At 57.6% G+C, this 22034-nt stretch overlaps 1 protein-coding gene across 6 annotated transcripts; it reads left to right on the forward strand.

The window, feature by feature from the left end:
- Positions 1 to 4588: 4588 nt before the first annotated feature.
- Positions 4589 to 21273, forward strand: SSC4D (scavenger receptor cysteine rich family member with 4 domains). Of its 6 annotated transcripts, XM_030029345.1 has the most exons (13): positions 4589 to 4932; positions 5123 to 5204; positions 8336 to 8507; positions 12490 to 12525; positions 13322 to 13627; positions 15281 to 15352; positions 15718 to 16032; positions 16969 to 17049; positions 17329 to 17406; positions 18179 to 18490; positions 18994 to 19071; positions 19695 to 20035; positions 20980 to 21273. In XM_030029345.1, exons 3-12 carry the CDS (start codon positions 8384 to 8386, stop codon positions 20009 to 20011), a joined length of 1719 nt encoding a protein of 572 aa, XP_029885205.1. In that variant the 5' UTR covers positions 4589 to 4932; positions 5123 to 5204; positions 8336 to 8383; the 3' UTR covers positions 20012 to 20035; positions 20980 to 21273. The 6 variants fall into 6 exon arrangements, with proteins under 6 accessions (XP_029885205.1, XP_029885203.1, XP_029885204.1 ...); XM_030029343.1 differs by having other exon boundaries at positions 4589 to 5204; XM_030029344.1 differs by having other exon boundaries at positions 4589 to 5204; positions 20985 to 21273.
- The last annotated feature ends 761 nt before the right edge of the window (positions 21274 to 22034 follow it).

Genomic DNA, 22034 nt, shown 5'->3' on the forward strand with positions numbered 1-22034 from the left:
CTTTTTTTCAGCTGGATCCCTTGTTTCCCGCCCTCACACACTGAAACAACCTTCTCTGCATGCTCCCCAAATCAGTATGCCAAGCAGCGAGTCCTCCAGCATGGGATCACCTTCTGTCTGAGCCGTCCGCACACCAGGGTAACTAGCCAAATATTTGTCTTCTCCCTGTTTCTTTTCTTGCAGCGAGGCTGGAAGGCTGTTGAATTAATTTCTCCATGGCTGCTCCATCTCACGTGTTTTTGACTCAAGGTCCTACACTAATGTGCATAAAACCTGATGCCTGAGGCTCTGTGAAATTGCCAGGGTTAGCCTCGTGCTCTGGGGAATAGCCCGGCCACTTAGAAAACTGTCTGTCCAAGCTATGCTGGGATTGCTGCAGCACTCTGAATTCACACCCCACTTGATTTCAGATTAATTTCCCCGAGCAGACAAACCTGAAGTGACAGGAATTAGGAAGAAATTCCTCTGCAGGCAGAGGATAATAGGTGAAATTTCGTTTCATTTTCCTCTGCGGCAGCTGCTGCCAGTCCCTGCCAGGGACCGATTAGACAAAGCAGAGATGGGATCTGTTACGGCCATCCCGCTCTTACTGGGTGACCTTGCTCTCCGACACCTGGGATTTAGCTGCTGAAGGGGACACGTTCCCGGTCCCTGCTGGTGGTGGGAGATGCCCCGTGAGCTCCGCTAAGCTCTCTGTGCCCCACTGCCTGCCTTCTCCAGGGAAATCATGGAATCACGAATGGTTTGGGTTGGAAGGGACCTTTGAAGACCATCTAGTCCCATCCCCGGTCACGGGCAGGGACGTATTCTACCAGATCAGGTTGCTCCAAGCCCCGTCCAACCTGACCTTGAACGCTTCCAATGATGGGGCATCCACAGCTTCTCTCCGCAACCTGTTTGCCTGTCTCGCCACCCTCATCGTAAAACATTTCTTCCTTTTGTCTAATCGAAATTTACCCTCTTTCAGTTTAAAACCCCTGCCCCTTGTCCTGTCACTACAGACCCTGGTAAAAAGTCTCTGCCTTTGCAAAATCCAGCCAAGAAACCGCCGGCGCCGAGTCCTCTGGGTCGTGTGCTCATCTTGCCTGCTCTGGCCATCCCTACCTCGCCATTAGTGCTAATTACGGACAGCCCTCTCCCTGCTCAGCCCCTCCGTGGCTCTCCCCCCCTCTGCCTTACACCCTCTTTGCCCACTGCTTTGACCCCCCCCGGGAGCAGGCACGTCCCTGGGACTGGCACCAGTGGAGCTTCGCTCTCTGCCCAAACCCAGCCCCTCTCCCAGCTGCCTTCTTGCTGAAAATGCGTGCCACCTAGTGCACGCTCAGCCGTGTGGCAGCCCAAAATGCCATCCCTCCCTCCGGAGGTGTTCTGGCTCAATCTGGACCAGATGGACCTTTAAAGGTCCCTCCCTTCCAACCCAAACTGTTCGATGACTCTTAAGTGTCAGGCTCAGAGACGGCATCTCCATCCCACGCAGGTTCCTGCACCGGCAGGCAGCCCTGTCCACCCCGTCTGTCTTGGCAGCCTGTCTGTCCCCGTACAGGTCACCACTCCTCAGTCACGCGCTTCGGCACGGTTCCAGCTCTCTGGACTCTATTTAAAAGCACTTAAGCTGTTGCTGCAGCAGTCCCATCTAACACCAGCAATGCTTCAGCAGAAGCGGGCTGCCTGTATTCCCCGGTGCCGGCAGACACGGGCAGAGAAGCCAGTGAGTGCCGGTCCCCACGGACACGTCGTATATAAGCGGTTGTTGTCCCATAGGACCCTGCTGCTGGGAGCCCAGTGCAGGGTGAGGTTTCACCCCAAAGAAGCAATGTCATGAGAGGGAACACAGAAAAGTGAGGGTATAGCCTAAAGCTAATGGTCCACAGCGAATGCCTTTGCTGTGACTGACCTGGGTGACCGGGGGGACCCAGCTCCCTGTTTCCCATCCCCTTTTCCACGCTACGATCCATGCCTGCTCCTCTGCAGCTCTGGATGCCGTCTGGAGCCCACGGCATGGGTCGGCTGCCCTCCACAGAGACGCCTGTCAACACCGTGTCCTTGGGCTGCTCTTTCTTACCTGGCTGGGGTGGTTTCTGCAGCACGTTGGGCAGGAAGCAGATTACCGGGAGGAACAAAGGTGATTTTGTCTGGGGAGGGGATGGGTACCTCTCCCCGAGCTCCAGCTTGCTGCAGACGAGGGCAATGCTGAGCAGCTCCGGGGGCTGCAGCTGCCTCTTCCTCATCCCTGCCATTCTTTCAGCACTTATCAGGTGCCAGAAAATACGTTAAAATTAGCGCTTGGGTTACCAAGTAGCACAGAGGTGTGCTAGGACCACAGCTCCAGCTGCACCAAGGCAGGGCTCGACGCCAGGACAGGGGAACCAAAATGCTCTTGTACTGTGCTTACATCTTTCCCTTCTCCTAAGGCTGCTGGACACCAGCTGGTTTGGGGTGCGAGAGCTTCTCTCCTGGGACCCCACATCGCAGGGTCCCATCCGCTGCTGGGGCCCTGGAGCAGCAGGAGGAGCAGAGGAAGGCATGGAAGGAGGGGAGGCTCCATCCCGCTGCAGGTGCAGCATCCTTCATGCCGGTGCTCACCAAAGCACAGGCAGCAGCGGGAAGGAAACCCGTAAATACCCAGTGATTTAGCTCAGCAATCAGCAGGGGAAACCTGTCGTTCATTATAAGCTGGCTAACGGCTCACAACAGCAACTGGTGTCCTGAGGAACAGCTCAGCCTTGTGCTTTCCTCCGGCCAGCAAAAAAATGTCTTTTGTTTTAGCTTATGGCATTTTTATATTGTACCAGGCCCTTCTTCTAAATCACCAACATATTTCCTGGCAATGGCGTAGTATGCACAAATGAGTTTCTCTCCTCTCTGTATTTTCCCAGCTAATTGAAAAGGGAAACCTTTTTTTTATTATTATTTTTCTGGAGGCTCTGTGTTTTCTGCAGATTTGTGAGCCACTTGTTCTCCCCAGCTTCCAGCCCTGACCGAGCTGCTGCCATAAAAGAGATCTGGTGACAGCTGCTGCAGATGCCATCCACCCTGCCACCGTAGGATGCTGTGGCAGATGCTGCTCATGGTGCATGTCAGATGCTGAGTGGATGTGGGCATGGCCCTGCTCAGCCCTGACCCCTCCAGAAGCCGCTCTCCCGTGAGCATCACCGCTGTCCCTGAGTGACTAGGCAGCAGGACCATCACGAAGGACAAAAAGAGCTTTTTCTCCTGGCGAACAAGAGAACAGTCTTGCTGCCCTGTGGAATTTTATAATTAGCCTTTCTTACGTTGTGGCTGTTCCTTGAATAAGGCTGGCTGTGTTTTCTCTTCCTCGGAACAGCGTAAGCCCGTAGCCTGATACTGCCAAGCCACTCAAAGCACATGCAGTAATGATGTAGACATGGAAAATGTCTGCTGGACGGAGCTGCTCAAATGGAGATTGGAGATGCTGCTCAAATGGCCCAAGAAATCATGGACAGGGTGGAGAGCATCTTTGGGCTGCTGACCTTACCCCTGCCCATTTGCATTTGGAGAGGCTTATGTTCCTGGTGTTCAAAGTCTGGATCCGGATAGATGCTGAAGTTGATGATTTCCAGTCCATGGGCCCTGGCAGCTAGCCAGAACAGCGGAGAGTTTGTCAAAGTTTAGGCAAAACAGACTTAAAAGGCACCTTTGAAACTTGCAGTTGTGAGCTGGCTAATTAGAACTTTGCTGCTATTGGGAAATAAAAAGTAAATGCCTAATTGCTAATTACTGAATCCCTACAAGAAAGTAATGGCAGATGGGTAACCGTGCAGTTAGCGACAGTTGTAACCAGAGCCTGCTTTGTACTGAGTTAAAACATGAAGCCCAGGCTTTTAAGGGCATTTAAGGGTCTGGGCTTTGTGTAGGAGCAAATGAGCAATCCAGCAGCAAGAGCAACGAGGCAACTGCTGCCTCCTGTGAAAGCGAGGGCAGGAATCCTGTTGATCGTAAGATCGACTTGTTCAAAGCCAAAAGCACACCAGACTCCTAAAATTGCTGGGGAGCTTAAGAATTCACAAGACTGGGAAACCCAGTATGTTTAGGAGACCATTTTCCGTCACCTTCAAGGCTGCTGAGAACCAAGAGTCTTGCTTTGTCAGGCTTTTACTTGCAATGATGGTTAAAATGGTTAAAAATGATTAAACACACACTTCCTTTTAAAATAAAAAGGGATGCCCTGATCAGGAGCTGGAGACAACAGGAATGTGTAGCACAGGAGGTGATGGAGGTGAGTGGGAAAGGTTTCTAGCCCTGGGTTATGGGCATACCTCACCGTGGGCTGAGATTGCAAGGACGTGGCAGGTCTCTCTAATGTCCTCAGCAGAGCTGCCTTGGATGGCCGGGCAGGAAAAATCCAGAAAAAAAGGACCTCTGAAGGCAATTTCTTGCGCAGGAATAGGCAGGGAGGACCATGGTTTTCAGGAGAAGTGGGGCCCCAAGAAAGCGGTCCCCAAATCTCCCGGGCAGGGCAGGAGGCTTGGGACCATCCCCTCCCGCTGTGTCCTGGTGCTGGCTCAGGCATCGACAGAAATATTTCCAGCCAGATGGTTATTGCTGGCTTCTTCTCCAGCCGGGCATTCTGAAAGCCGAGGAGGGAGGTGGGAAGGAGCTGAAAAGCCCAAATCCTCTGAAATAGCTTCTCCCTTCCCCTGAGGCGTAGCCCAGGCTCTGCCAGCACCCAATTTAAGGATGCGTCCCTGCCTGCCTTCCTGAAACCCGAGCCATTCCCTCTTCGCCATGTCTCCTTAGAGGTCTTCCCTCTCTTCCTCCCTCTCTCCTTCTTCTTCCTCTTCTTCTTCGCCCTCCTCCTCTCTCTCTTTCTCCTTTGCTTTCAGGATGATCTGCCCCAGGATGGGATGCAGGGCTGCCGTCCTGCGCTAGAGCTGTGACCCAGCTGACAGCAGCCACCTCCCGGCGCCAAAGGTGCAAAGAGATGACGGGCTGGAGCTGTTCAGTTGATGGATGAGATCCTTTTTCCTCTTCTTTCTTTTCTTTTTTTAAATTTACTAAACAAGATCTTACCTAAAGAAAAAAAATCCTGCTTTATCCCCATCACCTCTTTACTGGGAATATTAATTTCAATAATTATTTTTTAATTTTTTTAACTAACTAGCCAGCTTTTTACTTCAAAAGAGAATAGTTGTCTCTGGGATTCAATATACCCGTCTTTATACTGGAAAGAAAATACCAAACAGGTATGTGGATTTATGATGCTTTTTTTTAGGTCAGCATAGTAATTACAAATAATGATCTGCTGGGGCGGTGGTGGCTGAAAGTCTGTAATTTCTCATGAAGTTGCTTGAATAGTTGAAAAGTGGAAGAAGTGACAGCTAGAGAGCAGGGGGGTCGGTCCAGCCGTGGCCAAGGGTGACCAAAGGGGACCAAAGGACCCACGGGGTCTTGTGTCCAGGCAGGAGGAGGGAGTTTTCATCGAGGCCAAAGAGCTGGTTGGGCACAGTGTGTCTGCTGTGTTGTGTGTTATTTGGGGTGGAAGCAAGGACTTTCTGTGCCCCGCGTTAGAGCCCTGCTCCTACCCTGTAAGTTTTGCGTATCAGACACGGTGGTCAGCGCTCGTACGGGATGGGGGCTGCTGATACGATGTACGCTGCTTCTTCCACTGGATGCATGGCTGGGGCTTGTTTTACAAGACACCTAACAGCTTGAAAGACCTTAGTTTGAAGGCACTTTCGGAAACCTACATTCAGCAACCCTTTAAAAAGGATGCTGTGCTTTGCTACAGTGCCACAATGGCTTATTATGGCTTAAAAGCAGTTTTTAATCGATAGGCATTCTTAAAGGGCCCCAACACCCCTGGGTGCAAGGAAAGGGGGTTCAGTTTGCAGCCGAACCCCAAGCGTTGGGGTGAGGATGGAGAAGCAGGCGGAAAAGCACAGCCAGAGAAGGAAAGTTGGGTTTTACCTTTTTGGCGCTGGCCGTGGCACAGCATTGCAGTGGTTAATGCCCACTGCCGCCCTGCCAGGGAGCAGGAACGTGCTGGCTCCAGCACAAAAGTGGCCCGCGATGACAGTGTCCCTGAGAGCAGGACATGATGCAGGGGTTTGGCCGGAGCAGGGCGGCAGAGGGGCCGTCTGTCAGCCCTGCCCCACCGGAGAATGGGGAGGGCTGGCGGGACAAAAGGCGACATTATTCGGTGCTGCAGGAGAGATGAATGGAGTATTGAAAAACACCACCTTAGAGAGTAGATTGATTTTCATCCCCCATCACTGAGCCGTCTGTCTGCTGGCGGGTCTCCTCCCAAGGCTTGGTCAGCAGGAGCTGAGTGGGGAGAGCAGGGAGGTGTAACGGGGCCGTATCCCATCCACGGAGGCTCCATCCTGCACCTCCAGCTCTGTGCTACCAGCATCTCTCACTGATGCACACAAAAAAGCCTTGGTCTACCGTCATCTCTCGCCGGTGCAGGCAACAAAGTCAAAGGCTTGGTCTGAAGGCTTGGGAGCCCACCCAACCTGTGGTCTTGAGGGACCTCGGCTAGGTGGACACGGCACTGGCACATGGTCCCACCTGGGAGCTCTTCCCACCCCGTGCCTCCGCATCGGAAAACCAGGAGCAGCGAAAGGCTGGATGAGGGCTTTCCACAGGGAGAGTGTTTGGTCACCAGTACGGTGGATTTCAACGTCCATGCCCAAGTTTCTGACCATCAGTAGATGCCTCAAGCAGCAGCAGTTGGTGCCCATCCCTTCAGGAGTTGTGATTTGCTGGAGGGACTAATTTTAGGGCTCCACTGAGCTGAGACTTACAGCCTGCCTTTAGAGCCAGCGTGTGAAAGCATCCTCACGATGGCACTCCTCCACCAGCACAGGCTGCTGTCCCAGTACTGCTGTCAGGCCGACTGCTGGGACGTTGGTCTGGGTTCCCAGAGGTGGAACGGAGAGCAGGATCAGGCCCGCTCCCACTCCCCAACAGGGTGCGAGTGAAACAGAGCTAGAAATCCACCACTTGGGCAGTAATTTCTGAAGGGAGCAGCAAATGAAGGGGAAATGGCATCTTACGATATTTAATCTCTTCCTTGTTTTCTGCCTGACATTCCCCTGTTTGCTTTCCATCTTGTCCCCATGGAGTTTGCGTCTCCATCCCCCAGGTGAATGATGTTGTCCTATCAGACCCCCAAAATTTCTGTCTTCCCACAGAAATGCCTTTCCCTGCTTTTTCCCACGGGATGACAAAGAGCAGAGACAACAGGGACCTCCGGATAAAGCCCTGGGGAACGTGCCAGCCGAGGCGGGGAGGTCTCATGTTGGGTGGTTAGCGTGCAGGTCTTGGGGGACATGGGTGACCAGGGATTTGAGCTGCCCAGGAGAGCCCTTGGGTGCATTAATTCATCATGGGGTGGTGAAGAAAGATGGGTGCAAGGCACTGGACCTCAACTTTCTGGTAGCTCAAGTGCAATATATGACCACGTGCTGCCTGGTGGGACCCCACGGGAACCCCAGCATAGACTGGGCACGGGGAAGGGTCCCTGGGAGTGGGGAGGCTGTGTCACCCGCGGAGCAGATCCCCTCTTCACGCAGGAGGATGTGGGCATGGTCTCCAAGGAGCCCACTGGAGGAGAGCACCAGAGGGAGAGGAGCCAAGGCAAAGCAAAGGGTTGGCCGCGGTTGTGTCCCGGCTGGGCTTTGGCTGAGTGTTTGTCACCGGCAGAGCTGGAGCAGCCTTGCAGGGGGGGACATGGGGTGGGCAGCCTGGCTGGGGGTGAAGCGAAGCACCGTCCCTTTCCAAAGGGGGTTGTGTGACATGACTTGGTGGAGTACTAGGTCCACTCCATGGTCTAGGAAGTGTTTTTCAGGCTTGTGTGGATGGAGAGGTCCTTCCCAATTCTGCCTGGATTTAATGTGTGACTCAGTTTACCCACGTGTGGTATGGGGTATATGGTATATATGTGCTATGCGGTTTGCTTGTAACCTCATGTAGAACTAACAGAAGGACTAGCTCCACATAGATGCAAACAAGATGGTTCCTTGAATGTCTTGGGAACTGAAGACCCTGGGTGAGAGCTCTGAGGCTGAGCATTCAGGTGTCCTGGTGGGTCTGAGGTCCATCCTTCTGCCTGTCCAGCAGCCTGGCCCTGAGGCTCTCGCTGGTTCCAGTTTTGTCTCATGGGTGGAATGTGGCCCTGCAGCTTCATCTGGCCACTCAAAAAAATATCTCTTGTTCTCCATAAATCCAGCCTGAATTATTTTTCATGTGATTTCTGGTGACTGCACCAGCAAGTGCCAAGGAGGGACTTGTTTGCAGGTCCTGCATGGCCCTTGGTGGGCCAAAGGCTCTCCTGGCCATCACCACTAACCCCGGTGTCTGCATGTTTCAGGGACAACCTCCTCTGGACACCCGTCTGCGGGAGGACTGCGGTGCAGCAATGAGACTCGGTCCCTGTCTGGCCAGCTGGCACGGCACAGGGAGGCCGGACATCAGGGTGCTGCCTCTCTCCCTGATGCCAGCCGCGCTCTTCCTCCTCCTCCTCCTCCTCCTCGTCCCCACCGGTGAGCTCCCACGTGGTGCGGCGGGAGGGGGTAATTTTAGGCACCCACAATCTCCCTCCTGGCCTCAGATTTGTGGGCAGGAGATTTTTCTTCATGGAGAGCCATGAGCAGGAATATCACGATGTCCCCAACGGCACAGAGCGTGCATGGGGACGGAGGGAGCAAGTTCAGCTCTTATCTCCCGCCATGACCTATGCGTGATGGCAAGTTCAGCGTTCAGGGCTGGCAGGCGGCTGGAGCAGGCAGCTGCCAGCACTGGGGATGGCACAGGTCTGAGCCCCAGAGCAGGCAGCACGGCTGGGAGGATGCTGATGGCCATGGGCTGGGAGCTGTGGGACCAATCCTGCTGAGGCAATGGGTGGGATGAGCACCCGTCCCCTGAGGACACCGGTCCCGAGTCACTCCTGGCAGGCACAGTCCAGCCAGGCTGGGAAGCATTTAAATTGAATCGGGAAAAAGCCATTCCTGCTGTCGAATGAGGGTCCGCACGATCGCTGCGGCAGCATAATTATCCTGGTGTGACTTTATCAGTGTAATTACAGCCAGGCGGTTGGTAACACCTTCCTGCCTCAACAAAGCCCTGCCAAGACAAAGCCAGCCAGAAAGCAGGCAATTAAGGTGTAGTCACACACCGTAATTGGATTAAATCAGGTTTTATAGTTCCCACCCCATCAGCTGGAGATTCCCGTCCCCCCCCCAAGCTGCTGGTGGCAGTGCCGGCACCCACAGTCGGGGTGTGGGGACCCTGGGGGACCCGGTGGCTCTGCCACTGTCCCCTGCGCTGCCGAGCTCTCCCGGTTCTCTTCAGCAATGGGCACGGCTAAGTCGCTAATGAAGGGCGATTTGTCCTCCCATTTGGTGGTTTTATTTAGCACTGTGCCCTGAAAGGGATGGTGTTTACTTGAGCTAGTTTCCCCTTTTCTTTTGGCTTTGTGAAGCTGGATCAGAGGAACACGGAGGGCTCTATCTCTTCTCAGAAAATACTGGTTTCTTCTCGGTCCTCATTAATGTAGATATACCAGGCATATTTTTTTCAGGTCTCTTTTGACTTTGCTGGAGGATGCTCTCAAATGAATATTTCAGAGCTTTGATTTTGACTTAAAGGGAGATGAATATTGAATATTTAACAATGTCCTTTTTATCCACTGCTTTTTCGGCACTGGAGCAGACTAGGTGTTAAAAATCAATACAAACCAGGATCAAACGCTCTTCCTAAAAAGCCTTGCATCTCCACATTTTTGGTGCAGAGGTGATATGAATTACCTCTCTTCTCTTATCCAGCCCACGGGGCTGCCGTGTCCTTCCCCGTCCTCTCCTCTAACAGCCAGCCTCTCTGCTCCCTTGGTCTCCCCTGTTTAATCCCCAGTTCTTGCTGGTATCGCAGCATTGCTTTCCAACCTGCCTGGGTCCAGCTGGGGTGGCTGGAGAGGGCAGCAGCACCCAACCACGGCTGGAGGTATCCCGGCTGCCGTTGTTCATCCCAGCTATGGATGGCATCTCGCTCCTAGCCCCTGCTCCTGGGTGCTAAGTCATAGTTACAGCCTTACTCTTATTTCTCTTGGGGCTTCTAGGTCTTTCTTTGGCAGCCTGGTTTTGGAGCTGACTTAACGGTCTCCGAGGCCAAGTCCTAGCAAGGTAAAAGGGAGGTGGGTTCATCTGCTTGACCGTCCCCTCCAGGCTCATGCTGCTTCTCACGGCAGTGACATCCACCTCCGGAGTGGCAGGAATTGACCTTCACGTCATTGCTTGTAGGCTGAGCATGAAGCAGGACAAGGCTGGTCCAAGCCAGGGGTAGGAAAAGAAGCCATGGAGCCACCATGCTGTAATTGGCTGCTGTAATTAATGTGGAGGGATTTTGTTTGCTTAGAAGGTGTTACCCGCAGTAGAGGGCTGTGCAGCTGCAGTCTCAAGCCCGAGGTGCCCTGGATGCCCGAGGAGATCTGTGCTGTCCGCGCTGCGAGATGGCCTCAAGCATCTGCCGAGGGCTTGCAAACTCCTGGGGCACCCGCAGGTGCAGCGACGGGGACATCCACGAGGTCCAGCCACCCGTCCCCGTTCACCGTCCCCCAGGGCATCCTGATCAGGTTGCCGTGATCCCCTGGACAAGCTGGAGACCTCAGTCCCCCATGCTGGCAGCATCCCAGGGGGGACCCACGTCACTCAGAATTGGGGCTGAGAGGGGTTTTGTGCCCAAAGAACACCCAAACTGTGGGAGAGGGGTGCAGCCCGGTGGGGGGAGTGGGTTGCCAGGGGGACCTTTGGCTTTTGCCCATGGCCCCCTCCGAGCATCCATACCCCTGGGTGTGGGCCTGCTGGCAGGGTTCTTTCAGAGCCCTTATTTAAACCCAGCTGACTGGGATGTGGATGCATCCTGCAAGTGTTCAGCTCCCTCCAGATGCTGCTTGTCCACGCTGGTCGGAGAGGACTGAGAATTAAACGGGAATTAAAGCCCCGCAGCAGCACTGTTTCTCGTGTGGCCAGGCAGCCGAGCCCGAAGGCAGAAATCACCAGGGGTCTGTCTGCATATCGCAGAACCTGGAGCTGCCCTTCCTCAGCTGGCTGGGATCGAGAGACCCTATCCTGACTTTCCAACACCTTCGGATTACACCAGCCCCAGCCCTGGCTCTGCCTCACACTGCAGGAGACCAGCATCTTCCCCTGGATTTACCCCCACCGCTACACGAAAGCAGTTTTGTTTAATCGAGAAAACAAGGGAGGAGTCCACCTTCTCCCTGCTCTTGCTTGCTCTTCTCCACCAAGCTCCTTCCCGGCTGTGGGAGGACATTTCTGCAGCAAACTCTTGATAAGCCCTTGGCAGCATCACCGGGGCTCCAATTACTGGGAGGGCTGGGTTCCCAGCCAAGGAGCCATGGCTGTGCTCCGTGCTCCTCTCCGCTCCCTCCCAGTTTTCAGTGCACCTCTTCTCCTTGATGGTGCCACCAGTGCCTGGTGCAAGATGCCACGCACCCCGAAGGGTGGCAGCTGAGGGGACAGGCGCCCATGCCTGTGTCCCCCCACACCAGTCTGGTGCAGCTGGACCCACTGGTGTTCTATGGGCCGCAGCCCTGCGCGTGGGCTGCAGAGCAGGGCTCACCCCGGGCACCGCAGCAGGCAGCACGCTGCTCTGCCCACGCCAGAAGCATCATCCTGCCCGGTGGCAATGCAGCGGTGGCTGCCTGCGGTTCTCCAGCGCTGACTGTTTGCATCCCGTAAGGTAGCTGCCCCCCATCAACAGGTGTGTTGGGACGTGCATATCAATACAGAGCTTGCAAACAGTAGACTTTGTTGGGAAAAAAAAAAAGAAAAAGTCATTTAAAATGCACAGAGGGATGCCCAGTGCAGCGTTTTCCATCAGATCTCAAACAGGTTTCCCGTGCCAGGCAGGATTGGTTTTCCTCATTCCCATCTCACCCCCCGAGTTTTCCATGGGGAGGTGGGGCACGGGGCAGGAGGACGCAGGAGCTGCGCAGGACCCGCAGCAAGTCAGCGATGGAGCCGGGGAGACACGAAGGTCCCCGAGACCCGGCCCAAGGCACGACCCACCTGGGGCCGCTGCTGCCAGCCACCGGCTCCGACAGAGGAGCTGCTGGCCCGCGATGAAGGGAAGGAAAGAAGGAAGGAGAGGGGGAAGGAACAGCCAGGGAGCTGCTCGCTCTCAGGGAGCTGGTAACGGCAGCCCTTGGCACCCCTCGGCCACGCTTCATCTCAGGGAGCTGCACGAACCCGGGTGAACCGTGCTGCTGCCTCAGTTTCCCCACTTGTAAAGCAGATGAAATGATGCCCTGGGCTAGGGTGGTTTATTTTTTCCCCCACAAACCTCAGGTCTCTGCAGAAAAGGGAAGGGTCTGGGGGGATGCTGCGTCTTGCTATTCCCAGCCATGCCCACCCGCATCCCTGCTGTCGTCATCCTCTGAGCTGCATCCCTCCTCTGCTCGCTGCGAGGATGCTGGGGAGATCTGATCCCTTTTCTTCTCCCTTGCAGGCACCACCTCCGAGCCCTCTCTGTCACCATTCCCAGGTGAGATTCTTCTCTTAAAGTTGCTTTTCTCTAGAAGTTTTGTTGAAAAATGCATTTTTTTGTTAAAAATGGGGTTTGGAGAATTTAAAAAAGGAAGCATATTGGTTTTGAACAAAAAGTAGCAACAAAAAGCTAAACTTCTTTTACAGAAAGGAAATACAGATTCTTTATTAACCCTGTTCTGCTTATTATCCCGAGAGGGGAATTTTGCCGCCTCCTGCTGAGTCCCTGTCCCTGTGCCATTCGTCACACTGAGCAAATAATTCCCTTGACGTGGCAGGCCTGGGCTGCTTACATGCCTGCTCCCCATCACCAGCAGCTTGAGAGATCATCTCCATCCCACCGACTCCCATGTGGGACCAGCTCCGGACGCGTTCATTGAGGCTAATAAGAATTTGCTAATTGCATCTCGTCACTTGTCACCCAAGTCATATGGCATTACGTGAGGTCATGTGTCTGCTTCCCTCCTCTCCCGTTTGGTTATTGCCCAGATGATGGTTATTGCAAGATGATGGGGTGATGGTGCATCTCATTTATGGATTGAGGTGGGTTGAGTCTCCATGTCCGCTGCTTCCAGCAGATGAAGAGAAGCCCATGCCCCACCATCAGGCGGACAGCAGCAAGCCAACAGCTGCCTTGTGCTACAGCAAAGGGTCACCATTTTCTTTAAGGAGCACAGATTTGGTGCAGAGAGGGCTCCCGCCCTCCCTGTGACACCCACCGAGTGTTTGCCACCTCCTGGTCCCGGGGCAGGCTCATTGCTTTCTGAGGAACCTCTCTCTGCCCGTCCTTCCAGAGATACGGCTCGCCAACGGGCCCAGCCGGTGCCAGGGGCGAGTGGAGATCCTCTACAACGGCTCCTGGGGGACGGTCTGCGATGACGACTGGGACATTGTGGATGCCAACGTGGTGTGTCGCCAGCTGGGCTGCGGTCACGCCGTCGCCCTCCCGGCCGCCATGACCTTCGGCCAAGGGAGCGGACCCATCTTCCTGGACAACGTGGACTGCAAGGGCCGGGAGGCAGCCTTGAGCGAGTGCTGGAGCCACGGCTGGGGCATCCACAACTGCTACCACTATGAGGACGTGGCTGTCGTATGCAACGGTAATGAGGCTCGGTTCTTCGGGGGCAAGGAGAACAGGGGGATGCCTGCGGTGCTGCAAACCCCGGTGTCTGCAGATGCCTTGGGGGAGCTCAAGAGTCGTATCTCAGAGCCCGTTCCTCTGAGCCTGGGTCAGCCAAACCTCCTTTGCAGCCTTCCTCCACCCCCTTCTTCAATCCAGGTCATCTCCCAGCTCAGCACGCTGGTGCTCCGTAGGGTGACCAGCCCGTTTTGCGTTCCCCGTCACTCCCAGCTCAGGGACTTTGCAACCTCTCCAGCGTGATCCCTGGGGAAAGAGCACATGCCCACCCACGCTCCTGCTTCTGAGTCAGCCGCTGCCCAACTGCTCTTTCCCCTTTTGACTTGTCTTCTTTAAATCGCTGAGCTTGTCAGTAGGAAATGTTCCTAAAAGTGAGAAAAGCAGTGGAAAGCGTTTGAACTTGGCAAGTGAAAGTGGAACAGCTCCATGCCAACCCCTATATACCCTACACATTCCTCCTGCATAGCTATGTAGGGTTTGCTTATCAGCCACGCATCAACGACCGGTAAACGTGAGGCTGTGCAGGCCCAGAGCTCGGCCACGGCTGCAACTGCTTGGTGAATCTCTGCGTCCTGCAGAAGTGGGGCTTGGAAAAGGAGGGATGCTGGGTTGGCTGGTGGGTTGGACCAGCAGCAGCCAGAGAAAGGAGGTCGTGGATTGAGCAGGAAGCCTGAATCAAGGCGCTGCTGGAGAGGAGAGGTGAAAGGACTGAAGAAGGAGGTGGGGAAGATGGATCTGAGGGCAGAAGAGTGGCTTGAGCCCTTAGGTGTTTGGAGCTTGGTTGGCAAAGGAGACCAGGAGATGCTCTGGGGTGGCCCTCAGAGGAGATGCAGGAGTTTGACCCAAGCACCAGACCCCTAAGGGAAGGTGCTCCCAGCCGTGCCACGTGGAAGCTTTCAAGAGCCAGCTTGCTGTCGGTTGTGGTTAAGGAGGAAAAGCGTGGAGCTGGCCAGCTCTTCGCCGTGTCGGTGGGCTGGGTTTCCCGGGATCCTTCCCGCAGTCCTTGAGCACGTGTGTGGCTGGCTATCGGACCGCTCGGCTCCACTGCCATCCAGCTCCCCGCACCACCCCCAGGTAATCTCACCAGCCCAGCCAAGGAGCTGGGACAAGACAGGCAGTGTGGTAGCTTGAAACACCATTGTTAGCAAAAGAAATAGAGGTAAAACAAGCAGGAAAATCAAAATATTACTGTTTTTTTCTTTACACTTGCCATGACTTTGAATCCAAATCCCATGATAGGTGGGAGCCTGACTCCTGACAGCTTAGCACAGCATTATGATTTAGTCCGGGTCCCTATGCCACGTTGCCGGGCACAACTTCCCACCGTGCCAGCAGCCGAGGTGCTGGCTCCATCCACCTTCCTGTACCTACAACCAGGCAGATAGCTCTGGGCAGGGCGGTGCGGCCGCAAACCCCTCTTTCTTTCCCCATCGGGGGTGGTTTGGTGCAAACCCTCTTGCTTTCGGTGGTGCGTGCTCGCCGGCGCGTGGGCACGCTGGTGCCGGAGCCGGGGGAGCAGCGGGGTGGGCAGCGCGTGGGGCACTGCTCACGGCCGGCTCCTGGACGGGACGGCTGCGGGCAGCAACGGATGCCGCCTCTCTGCTTCCCTTTTCAGAGCTCTCGCCCACGCAAGCCAGCGAAGGACCGACAAGCAGGACCCTCACAGCCTCGGTACAGGATGGGGAAAGTAAGCTGCTCGGCTGTCGCTTGCAGGGGCCCGTCCTGGCTGAGGGCTGGTAGAGAGCAGCGTCCCCCACCCGTCGCCCGCTGCCCCTCCGTGAAGCACCCTGACTCTCCGGCTCCGAGGGGCAGACCCCCGGGGACCCTGTCGTGGTGCCGGCCGTGGCCAAACCCTATCCCAGAGGTTCACCAAGGCTCCCGTCAGCCGGGCTGCCCTAAAGCATCACCCCTTCCCCCGCGGTTTCTCGCCCGGTTTCTTTGCCGTCATGGGCACTGCCGGATCCAGGCTCGGTGGCATCGCTGCGCCGTGGCGCGTGCGGTGACCTCCCGGGGAAAGCGACGTCCTTCTCACCACGCGCTGTCGCCCTCCAGGTGACGGCAGCATCCGTCTGGTGAGCGGGACCGACACCTGCCAAGGCCGGGTGGAGATCTTCTACCGCGGGAACTGGGGCACCGTCTGCGACGACGACTGGGGCCTGAGCGATGCCAGCGTGGTGTGCAAGCAGGTGGGCTGCGGCCAAGCCCTGGATTACAAGAGCAACGCCTATTTCGGCTACGGCACGGGGCGCATCCTCCTGGACAACGTCAACTGCGACGGCAGCGAGCCCTTCCTCTCCGCCTGCTACAGCCTCGGCTGGGGCATCCATAACTGTGGCCACCATGAGGACGCTGGGGTCATCTGCACAGGTACCGGGGCAAAGCATCGCCTTCGGGGCTGTCCCCTGGTGGGGGGGGAAATCTAGGGACATCCTGGTCACCGAGGAGAAATGGCCTCAGGGAGATGCTGATGTGCCCAAGGTCAGGCAGGGACCCGGGCTCTGCGTCACGGGAGCATCCTTTCTCCTTATCTGCCGTGATCCTGGCGCTCCGGAGCAGGCTGCGACGCCACTCCGAGAGCCTGGGACGTGGCCCGAGCAGCGATTTGCAAGGGAAACGCATCTGCCGGCCTGCTGTTTCCCTGCTCTGCCGGCTGGAAAACAAGCTGCCCGTGTCCGGAAGAAGCGAGCGGCTGCCAGGGGCCAGGCATGATGCCAGGCCCAGCCTGCCTCCCCTTCCCCTCCCTAAATGATGTATTTCTGCCATTCTCCGCTGATTACCATTTATAATGTTAATAATCCCCCTGAATTCCCTCATTATCACGGCTAATGACAGGAGCAGTAAGTGCCAGTGCTTTCCCTTTCCCACTACTAACAAACAAAGGGGCTGATGTGAGAGAAAAGGGACAATTTTCTCAGGCTGGTCCTTTCCTCCCTAAACGTCCCCGTCCCCTCGGACACCTTGCCTGGGCACAGAGCCGATGGCACCCCCACGCACAGCCCTGGCTCAGTGGGGCAGGGGAAAACCGAGCCTTTAGAGCTAACGAACCCTGCCTGATAAACCTCCCAGGTATGTGAAGCAAGACACCCCATGGCACTGCAGGTGGGACCTCGGTGCTTGGGTTGGGGTGGAGAAGCACCATCTCCAGCACGTGGGCAGCAGGGATGTGCGGATGGACACGGTCCATCTCCATCCCCATCGTCCCGGAGCACCCAGACCACCCTGCGTCTCCCTCCCGGAGTCAGCAAGTTCACGGCTTTGCAGCTTCTCCCCCCATGTCACCTCTGTCCCTCTGTGTCACCGCAGGGCTGGACACATCCACCATCACGTCCTTCGCCACCTCGGTGGCCCTGGACTACGAAGAGACGCTCACTGCCACGGCCACAGGTAGGAGGTCGGCAGCCACCCAGCTCACCCTTGCGCCATAGCTGGGGCTGGGGGCTCGCTGGGAGGGGACCGTGCCTCCTGTGTCCTCCCGTGACCCCAGCACGGTCACCCTGGGGTCCTGCCGCACGTAGGTGAGGCTCGGGGGGTGACATTGCCCACGGCAGGAGCTTGCCACGGGGCCGCCGAGGTGCTAGAGGCCCCTGGCACCGATTGGAGAAGGGCAGCGGGTGCCGGACCCCGACCCCCCCCAACACCCGCGTGTCCCCACGCTTGTCCCAGCAGCGACAGACGGCAGGGACCAGCCTTCCCAGGCCACCGAGGTGGCCACCACTGCCCTCTTTACCGTCGAGCAGGAAAGTAAGTGTGCGGCCGCTGCTAGTCCTACACGGGGTCCGGCACGGCCCCCCGAGCTCCGTGTCCCTGGTGGGTTACCCCATATCCCCAGGGCTCACCCTACAGCCCTGGGAATTACCCCATGCTCCCGGGGGACCTTCCGCATCCCCTGGGTTTACCCCATTCTCCCAGGGCTCACCTCACATTCCCAGGGGATCTCCGGCACCCCGCGGTTCACCCCATGCTCCCAGGGTTTACCCCACACCACCAGGCAGTTGCCCCATGCCCCCAGGACGTACCCCACCTCCCCAGGGCTCTCATGTCCCCAAGAGTACCCCAAGGACTTACATCCCCAGGGCTCACCCCACATCCTCACGGCTCGCCCCACGTCCCCACGGCTCCCTCCATATCCCCAGAGGTTACCCCACGTGCCCAGTGCCCCAGGAGTTACCCCACATCCCCAGGGCTCCCCCCACATCCCCAGGGCTTACTCCGTGCTCCCAGGGTGTTCGCCCCACGCCCCCCCGGGGGTTCACCCCACATCTCCAGGGATTACCCCATGCTCACAGTACTCACCCCGTGCTGCCTGGGAGTTGCCCCACATCCCCAGGACTCCCCCTACGTTCCCAGGGGATCAGCCCGTGTCCCCAGGGTCTCACCCCACATCCCCAGGGCTCACCCCTCGCTCCCTGGGGGCTCACCCCATACCCCCGGGAGGGTCAACAGGGGACATCGGACCCCCCGCGGAGCCCCGGTCCCCCCCGACGGCGTGCCTGTGCCGGGGCCCCCCACGCAGGTGGCGGCGTGCGGCTGGCAAACGGGAACGGGAGCTGCCGCGGGCGGGTGGAGGTACGGCACCGCGGCACCTGGGGCACCGTCTGCGACGACGACTGGGACTTCCCCGACGCCCAGGTGGTGTGCCGGCAGCTGGGCTGCGGCGCTGCCCTTGCCGCCACCGTCCTCGGCTCCTTCGGCTACGGCAGCGGGCCCGTCCTGCTGGATAACGTGGGCTGCGGCGGCGGGGAGGCTCGCCTGGCCGACTGCTTCCACCTGGGCTGGGGGCAACACAACTGCGGCCACCACGAGGATGCCGGGGTCATTTGCCGAGGTGAGACCGGGAGCGAGCCCGGTGGCTACCGGCCTCCACCAGAGGGTCTTCCCTTGCCGGCCGGGTGGGAGAGGGGGGATGGATGAGACCGCCCGGGGGTCCCCAGGTCTCCGCTCAAGCCTGGCTCGGTGGCATGGAAATCCCAACGAGATAACGGGGGTCGGGAGGATTTCGGCCACGCTCAGGCTGGCTGCGGGAAATGGGGTCCCCAAAATGGGGTGGCAGGTGCACGTGAGCCCCCAGACCCTGGGGTTCCTCCTGCCCACGGGGGGACAGCGGTGGCGGTTGAGTGCCGTGGTGTCTGGTGATGGCCGGAGCGTGGGTACCACCTCTGGTCTCTGTTTGTGCACTTTCCTGGAAGTGCAGTGGCTGCAGATCCCACCCCACACATCCCTGCATCCATCCCCGGCCACCCCACACCACTGCTGGGGGGCTCTGACCCAGCCCTGGGGGGCACAGGCACCCCCTGAGTCGCTTTTCCCACCCGTTCCCCACCGCACCAGGCGCTGACGATGCTGGAGACCGTTACCAAGAAGCCACCGCTACAACCACCACATCGGCCCCGACTCATCCCAAGGATGGTAGGTATCGAGGTATCACCTGGGGATGGGGTGCCAGCCCTGGGGATGCTCTGCACCGGCACAGGGTGGAAACGGAGGTGGCTCGGGCAGAGGCCAGCTGCTTTGGCAGTGCCTGAAGCACTGACCTGGAGCAGCCCCCAGGAGGGGGAAAAGCTGTGCTGGTAGCACCGTTAAGCCATGGCGTCTCCTGGTATCCCCAAGGCTGGTCCAGGCAGAGGAGGTGATGGACCTCAGGTGATGGACTGTTAGGTCATGGACCTCAGTGGGGAGAGGAGGGGATGGACCAACGGGGCTGAGCCGGGAGCAGAGATTATTGTCTGTTCCTTCAACCTGAACATCCACCGCGGTGCTTTGGGGGTCAGCCCCAGCTCTGATGGTGGCAAGTGGTTACCCCCTCATGCTCCTGCCTGTGCAGAGGCAGCGGGGGAGCTGCGGGCAGCAGCAAACATCTGCCCAACCTTGGAGAGACCAGGGCTCTTCTTGCCCCGGGGCCGCCTGGCCGGGAAGGGCCCCTTCTCCATCGGCCCTGGGGAGCCGGCCGTGCAGGCGGGGAGAAGGGGGATGCGGTGCTGGGCAGGGGCAGGGGCTGCTCCCGGGGCTGCCTCACCCCATTCCTTCCGCAGGGTCCCTGCGCCTGGTGAACGGCAGCCACCGGTGCGAGGGGCGCGTGGAGATGTTCTACCTGTCCCAGTGGGGGACGGTGTGCGACGACGCCTGGGACCTGCGGGACGCCAAGGTGGTGTGCAGGCAGCTGGGCTGCGGGTACGCCGTGGCGGCCTGGGGGGAGGCACGCTACGGCCAGGGCACCGGCTACATCTTCCTCGACAACCTCAAGTGCAAGGGCCACGAGCCCTCGCTGCTGCGCTGCTCCCACATCCGCTGGGACGTCCACAACTGCGACCACTCCGAGGACGCCGGCGCCGTCTGCAGCATCCTGTGACCGCCCGCCGGGACCCTCACGCAGGTACCCGGGGGACGGATGGCGGAGGGAGCTGGTGGCAATGCCCACGGAGAGGGGCTGCTGGTCGGGGACGCTCACTCTCTGCCCCCTGTGGGTGTTTGGGCTCTGAGGATGGGAAGAGCTGGCTGAAGACCGGGCTTTCCTCAGCTCCTAAAATACTGGCTGAAGCTTCCACCCCCAAACTGCCCCTTGCAAAAACAAAACCGTTTTTGGTGTGAAATCTGATTGGTTGCAGCCGTTCCATTTAAAAGATGAGGAGAGAAAAATGGATTTTCCGCTGTGAAAATGATGTTAGATGATACTCAGAAAATGTAAAAAGGGGGCTGAAATCAAACCAGGATATTCCAGTGGCTCTGCAGTGAGTTGCTGCTGTTCTGCAATTTGCTTTGCAAACCCCCCAGCAATCCGAATGCCAGGTTTTTCTTCCCAGAAAGAAATTTTGGCAGAAGAAATACCAAGTCCTCACCAATTTCCATGCAGCAGAAATCTCACACTGTCTGCAACCCTGTCCTGCTTTGCAGTTGCCCAGTATTTCTTCCTTGTGCCCATTTCACCTCCTGTTTCTTCTGCAAACACCACGGGGTTTGTGGATAGCTCGGCTGATATTTCTCTTCCCCAGGGGGCTTTGGCTCAGCCAGTCCCTGCCCCAAAAATCCCCTGGGGAGCGGGGAAGGACCGGGCTCCCTGCAGCCTCCCCATCCTTCTCCATCCTGCGTGGTCCAGACCAGCTCCCTGCCGGCTCTCACTGCTCTTTCCCAGGAGCTCCGTGATGCTCCGAGGTGTCCGGGGCAGACAGGGAGATGGCAGGCAGGGCAGGAGCAGATGGAAAACCATAGGGAAGACCCCAAATCCCTGCTCAACGTGAGGGGAGGGTGGCAGTGCTGAACCCAGGAGCCCAGTCCCTCCCCGGCGCTGTGCCTTTGGGGTGAAGGCTGTTTCCCTCCCAGCTCAGGTGGAAGGACCCAACCTGCAGCACCAGCTGCCTTCGCCGTCAGCTGTTTCTGATTTCTAATGGGACACCAGCAAAATGATCTTCGTGTTTTCGTGGACGGGGTGCGAGGGTGAGGAAGGGCTCGTGCAGCAGCACAGAGCAGGTCCCGGCTGCTCCCTCTGCCGCACTCGCTGCTCTATTTGTGCAATTCTTTTGTTAATAATAGATTGTGCATATTCCTGGGTTGGGGTTTTTTTCCCATTTTTTCTTATATGTGTTTGGGTTTGTTTTGTGAATAAATAAAAGCCCTTCGAAAGTGTGCTGAGACCTGATTTGCTTCCCCGCCACCCCGTCGAAGCCCGGGCAGGAGCAAATGGCTGGGGAACAGGTGATGCCCCAAGCTCAGAGGCAAGGGCTCAGCTCTCGCTGCCAAAAATTGGTGCAAATCCCTTGCTGGCTCCCGAGCTGCCCTCGATTCCCACCCAGCTGGGAGACAAGCTTGGACCCTTCCCCACCCCAGCTCCGGGGCGTACAGTCCTGACCCCCACCAGGCTCGGGGGGCGAGATTGGATGCAGCTCTGGGTTTGTTCCCGGTGGGATTTGGCAGCCCCGCGGGCTGCGGGGTTGCTGCTGAAGCAGGTGCGTTGCCATTGTGTGCCTGTACGGGCTCTGCAGTGCTGACGGCAGTAAATTCGGTGTTGCTTGCTAACGACGGAGGAGCAGATGGGAAGAGAAACTGTCCTGGGAGCTGCAGCCCCTACTGCTGCCTGCTGCTGCCTGCAGGGAGAGGCTGTGACCGTGGGGATGGGGACCGGGAGACAGGGGTCCCCGATTTGGTGAGGCTTTTCTGCACCCCGATTGCCGGTGGTGGTGACCAGGGCAGCAGTGTGCTCTGAGACAGCATGTCCCAGCCGCCGGACCTCCGTGGACATCGGGGACATGTCCCAGGCTGGTGCAAGTCCCCTCGGGTGGCCCTGGCCCCGTGCTCTGGTGGCCAGCATCAGGCTGATGTTGGCTGCCTCTCCACCACTTCCCATGGGCAGGGCTTTCCCAGCACTTTGCTCCCAGTCC

Source organism: Aquila chrysaetos, chromosome 10 (assembly GCF_900496995.4).
Source record: "Aquila chrysaetos chrysaetos chromosome 10, bAquChr1.4, whole genome shotgun sequence".
NCBI lineage: Eukaryota > Metazoa > Chordata > Aves > Accipitriformes > Accipitridae > Aquila > Aquila chrysaetos.